This window comes from Acyrthosiphon pisum, chromosome A1, assembly GCF_005508785.2.
Source record: "Acyrthosiphon pisum isolate AL4f chromosome A1, pea_aphid_22Mar2018_4r6ur, whole genome shotgun sequence".
NCBI classification, from domain to species: Eukaryota; Metazoa; Arthropoda; class Insecta; order Hemiptera; family Aphididae; genus Acyrthosiphon; species Acyrthosiphon pisum.
This window is the reverse complement of record NC_042494.1, coordinates 121,058,366-121,064,514: the sequence shown is the minus strand read 5'-3', so window position 1 is coordinate 121,064,514 and position 6,149 is coordinate 121,058,366. Positions and strand designations below refer to the sequence as shown.

At 32.5% G+C, this 6,149-nt stretch overlaps 1 protein-coding gene across 1 annotated transcript in view; it reads left to right on the top strand.

The window, feature by feature from the left end:
- Positions 1 to 238: 238 nt before the first annotated feature.
- LOC100165083 (alpha-protein kinase 1) overlaps positions 239 to 6,149 on the top strand; it is a 7,205-nt gene continuing 1,294 nt past the window's right edge. The window contains exons 1-2 of the mRNA XM_001942474.5: positions 239 to 528; positions 1,937 to 5,196. Coding sequence (XP_001942509.2) covers positions 502 to 528; positions 1,937 to 5,196 — 3,287 coding nt within the window. The 5' untranslated portion in view covers positions 239 to 501. The remainder of the gene's footprint in view (positions 529 to 1,936; positions 5,197 to 6,149) is intronic.

Genomic DNA, 6,149 nt, shown 5'->3' with positions numbered 1-6,149 from the left:
CCGCCACAACCACCGCCACAACCACCGCTACCGCAGACGTTACGACACGGATAATACCAGCTGTTGAAGGGGAAAAAGAAGAAGAACGAAAACAATATCGAGGATTAGCCACGAACATTCCGAACGAAAGTATCCAATACCTACATGAACAAAAATCAAAATAATGGTGTAGGTCGTTTAGGTAGGGGACCATGGACATCTCTCATAGTAGCGGGTGTGAACATCGCGCCCAAGAAGAAAGTGGCCAGTTTTCGACAGTCGGTTGCACAGGTCAAAACTCCTTCCGTGAACAAATTGTGTTACCGGTATTATTAAATATACGTACAACAGTGTTTTTGTTTTACGTATACACTTTCCAACTATTGCGACAAACGGTTGCGTTCCGGGCGATGTTCTTTTTGCTTTAGACCTTACATTTTTTTTTCATAATATTATATTTTGAAAATAATGCATTTAAGGAATATCTAAAATCAGTTTGACAAATCATTGGATCTACTAACCATGGCCGGGCCAAAACTACTCCTGCGAGTAAGTACAACTGTAAAATAACTTTAAAAACATTTTATGACAATTGTTAGGTAGGTACATGATTTATTATATGGTGATGCTTTTAAACGATGTTTTCAAGTTGTTTAAATTGTACATATGTGGATATTTTCAATTTTTTTTTTAAATTAAATAATATAATATGTTATAACTTATAACTTATAATATGTATATTAGCATGATTAGGAAAATGTTATTTAAGAATAAAATAAATTAACTAAATAAAAATTAACAAAATAATTATAGGCTTAGATTATATGTATAATATATTATATTGTGTATGAAAGCCTAAACATATTTAATAGATCATAAATTACTTTTTAAGATGATGGTTTCATACGATAACATTTCATAATAAAAAGAAACTTCTTTCTAATTACATAGTAATAATATTATTATTATAAATAATAAATACTGAGTATCTAATTGTTTATGATAAGTGATAACTTACATACAGAACTAACTAAAAATTGTATTGTTTATATTATACTGGATAAATTAAAACAAGAGAGGATATGGATAGCCAGTAATTATAAATACGGCCAAAAGTCACGGTGAATTTCATACATTTAATTACTAAGTCATAACTAGGTAATTTAAAACGTCAAAAAAATGTAATTTTATTTATTTATTTCGTTTTCAATAAAACTATGCTATCGTTCAAGTTTTTGTTACACATTATGACGTGTACGTTGAGAGAATGTGTGAAATTAATAATAAATTAAATTAAATATTTTATTGTGTTATAAACTATAGTCGTTGCATAATAAAAGTATCGAAAACAATTATCTTTTTCATAAGCTTACGGAACGTGACTAAAAAATTGATTATAAATAAAAATGTGTATTTAAAAATTTCCAATTGAAATTATTCGCAAAATATTTACTTACGTAATGAATACTTACAGTTAGTTTTATTTCAATATTTAAACGACTAAACAAAAATAGTGATATTTTTTTGCTATTGTTTCTATTTTTATTTAATTCATTATGTACTTATGTCCAGTTTTGGGTAAATGTAACATCATCAAAATTACACCATCATGACAATACGGGAAATACTATTCCAAGTGATGTCAGAGATATTTTCCAGGACTTCAACAATTTGACCATTGTTAATTTGTGTTGTAAAGAATTCGCACGGTTTTCTCTCATTGTCTTTTTGCTCACTTTTTTTTAAGGAATTTTTTTCATCATTCACACTATAGATCACCATTGTTCGTGGTCTTCCCTTGTTATAGTAGTTACTACACCGGATAATCTTAATCGGTCGTTTAAACGATGGAATGACCGTTAAAATATCTGTTATATAATTAACGCGTCAATCTCGAATCGTTTCTCTTGTTTATTGTTTTACCTAATAATAACGTAATTATATAACACATTTTTAGGTTTGCTTGCTGATCACGTTGTCAGTCAGTGCGCTGTGTTTGAGAAATGTCGACCAGACAAGACTTATAGCAGACAGGCCTAAACACCAACAGCCCTCATCGTGGGATAAAAACACAAATTTATGGAAAAACAAACAAAGTTCTGTTCCACCATATGCCGTAAAAATGGAGCCCATGGTGCATTACTCGCAACAGGATCCACTATATACAAATGCAAATCATTCGGCCACGGCAAAAATCGACTTTGATAGTCACGCAAGTGGGTCTGAATTTGGAATAACATCAAATTACGGTCCACCTAACCCAGTGTACGGTGTACCGTACCAACCAGACTATTACAAGGAACCGGAACCAATTATTGAAATTATTATAAAAGAATCTAACGAGTCACTTCCAGCGCCACCAACACCACCACCCGTTCCTGTAACAAAACCACAGAAAGAACCAGTTCAAGTATTTTACGTGAAATATAAAAAAAATCCGAATTCATATGGTGATAAAGAAGATATCATATATGAACCACCTGTGCCTGCAATAACGCCTAGCACCGAGGCCGTCAGTGAAAGTGAAACGGTAATCTCTACGGAATCGTCTCCTCTTTATAATAATTATAATAATTACGTTACGGGACCCCCGGCTCCTAGTACTACGTATAGAACAATTATAAAACCAGATTCTGAAATTTATCATGGAACTGGTCTTAAAGTAACATTTGGAAAGACTGAATCGGACTGGAGCCCATCAATAAATGAAGCCCAAAAGAGAGACTCTATTAGTGAAGCAAGTGAAATTCAAAATAAAGTTAAAAAATCGACCGATCACGAGTTTAAGAGAAGCTTTGTTCAACCCACACAGCACACAGACTATCAACGAAGTAACAATAATTTTGAAACTCTACATAATACTAATCAACCTCAATTTAATGGATTTAATACTCCAAAGCCAAATGTTGACCTTACGCAACAGCAGTTGAAAAAACCTAGTCAACAAGTACAAAATTACTTCCGTGAAGATAATCCTCGTCCAAACTTCCAAGGTCAAATACCTATCATAAATCAACAATTTAAACCTCAACAAAATAATTTTGAAGGAATTGTTGAACAAAGGCCTATAGACTTTAAAGATAATTTTCGGAATCAACAAAATTATCAGCAATCAAATAACCAACCAAATTTCCAACAGTTGACAAATCCACCAAATAATCAGCAATTTACTAATCAACAAAATCATCAGCAATTAAATAACTCGCCAAATCTTCAACAACCAAGTAACCTCCAATATCATCAACAATCAAATAATCCACAACATCAACAACACCCTCAAAACAATCAACAATTTACAAGCCAACAAAATCATCAACAATTTAATAATCATCAGAACCACCAACAATTAATTAATTCACAAAATCGTCCACAATTAATTAACCAACAATTTAACAACCAACAAAATCATCAACAAAATCATCAACAAAATCATCAACAAAATCATCAACAGTTCATCAATCAACCGAGACAACCATCAGATTTCCAATCAAACCCCCCTCTTAGAAATCCAGGTAATTTCCAAGAAAGACCTGTACAAATAAAAACAAATAATGAACGACCATTTGTAAGTAAGCCTTTTGAAAACCGTCCAGCTCAAAGTAAGCCATTTGAAAGCCGACCTATACAAGATCGACCATTTGATAGCAAGCCGTTCGAAAGTCGTCCCATCTTAGACAGTCATTTTGACAATCGGCCAGTATTTGACAGGCCCTTCGAGAATCGGCCAATTCAAAATAGACCATTTGATAATAGACAAAATCAAGGTACAGTTAATTACAGACCAAGCAAGCCTCCAACGCCACATAATATACCTTTAAATCCTAATCCATCATTTGTACCGATTGATAAACGACCGACCAATCCAGTACCACCGCATCCGTCCAATTTTAAAACTCAATCAACAGGTACGAAACATTCAGTTGATTTGGCCTTTTCTCCACAACAACAGCAGCAGCAGCATCAACAATTTCAACAACAGCAATTTCAACAACAACAGTTGCAACAACAACAGTTTAGGCCTGCCGAGACGCGTCCACTAGTCAACAATAATCCAACGTCATTCCAGCAACAGCCAATTATTAAGCAACAGCAATATTCACCAGAAGTGAAATCTCCTCAAATTTCACAGTACCAAACAGTAAAACAACAGCAATTTATTCCCGAATTAAAACCGTCAGAAATTCCACAAATCCAAATTACTCCATCAAATAGTTTTGAACTCGAACCAAATCAGCAACCAGCACAATCTGGACAATTTATCGAAACATTTAATAGGTATCAACCAGATACACAAACAGAAGAAAATTATTTTCGTCCCGACAATAGTCCCTGGCAAGTATCCAAACAAAAACAAAGTTTGTTTAATGTTCAACAGCAAGAATACAAAGAACAATTAAGTCCAAGTACAATAAAAAATACCATACAGACGACAAGTAAATCAATCTTGAAAACAACTGAAAAACCGGCATCATTTGTAACGACGCAGTACAAAGAACGCAGCACACCAACTGTTACAGTGGCGACTCCCAAATCAACTACTACTGAAGCACCTAAAAATGAGACTAAAAAACCAGATTTCAAAAACATTGCTTCGCTTCCGGATGAAGTTCCTGATGAATTGAGGGAACAGCTCCTTTCTTCGGGAATCCTTGGCAACGCTGACATTCAAATATTAGACTATGATAAAGTGGGTGATATACCAATTGAAAATTTACCACCCGAAGCTTTGGAAAATTTATATGGTCAAGGCAGTGCACCGATACCTTCGGTAGTCCTACCTCCGAATAAATCTGATGTCCAAATGAAAGTCGTCAAGTACGACCCATCGACCGAAGAAGGAAGAAAAATCGAAAACACATACATTGATAGACCCAAGTCCCAAACTCTTGACCCAGTCGTCTTAAATGACACCGGATATAATCGTTTTTTACCATTGAACATTAATGGTACTCATTTCCCCATACCCGACTCGCCGTTGTTGAAAAACAGAGCCATCGGAAGTGTAGTTATATTATCCCCAGTGAGCTACGATTTGTCAGATGACCAATCCCGATCATCTAGGAATGCCGCGGTTAAAGTGAAAGGAGTCCATTTTGTTGTTGGTGATATTGTGAAAAATCTTGTTAAAGACCCAAATAGAGAAAATTTCAAAATCTGGTTGGAGAAAGAAAAAAATACACCTTCTGAAGAACAGTCAGTCGTCCTTTTGGTTACTAAGTGAGTATAGTGATTAAATTATTACTGTTTAGCTAAATATTATCACTATTTTAATAACATATTCAAATAAAAACTTTTTTTTCAATATTTATTTAGAAAAACATCGAAAAAGTTGTTATTAAAATAGTTTTAAATATGTAGGTACCTACATTGATTTTTATCATACGTGTCATATACAAGCAAACAAACGTCAAACAATATAAATATTACTAAATAATTGTAACGACTAACAACTAATTATTATCTCATTATCTTTTTATCTCAAAAGCGCCGGGAAAAACAAAAGAAAAATTAAGGAAAAACGGGAATTTTTACGCAAAATCTGTTTCGAGAAATCGATTTGGTTTTTGATGTAACTTTAAAACAAATGACCGTAGATACATGAAATTTTCAATGGTTGTTTATATTTCCATTTTCTATACACGATAACATTTTCAAAATATTTTGATTTATTTTGAACTGTTTAGAGACATTTTCATTTTCCATTTTTTTTTTAGTTTTTTTTCTAAAAATATCAATAAAATTTTATTTGTTGGATAAAAAAGCTTGAAAATTTAATAGAAGGCTCCTAGTATATTGTTTCAAAGGCAGATGAAAAATACTAAAAATCGTTAGTCACCGTTTTTTTTTATAAGCATTTAAAGTTCAAAAAATGACAAAATATGGAAAAATCACGAAAATTTGCAAACTATTTCGAGTTAGAAATTCATAACAATTTTTCTTTTTAAATCTAAGATTTTAAAATGTAATACAAGATTCCTTATAAGATTTTCTACATTTATCAAAAAAAAAATGTCTATAAGAAAGCCAAATTAAATTTTTATGATTGTTTAAAATTCAAATTTCTACAACATTGGATATTCACTCGATTTCTCATGTAGCGATTTCCTTATTTTGTTGTAATTCAAAAACAGAATAACTGTAGATACATGGAAATTTTACTGAATGTTTAT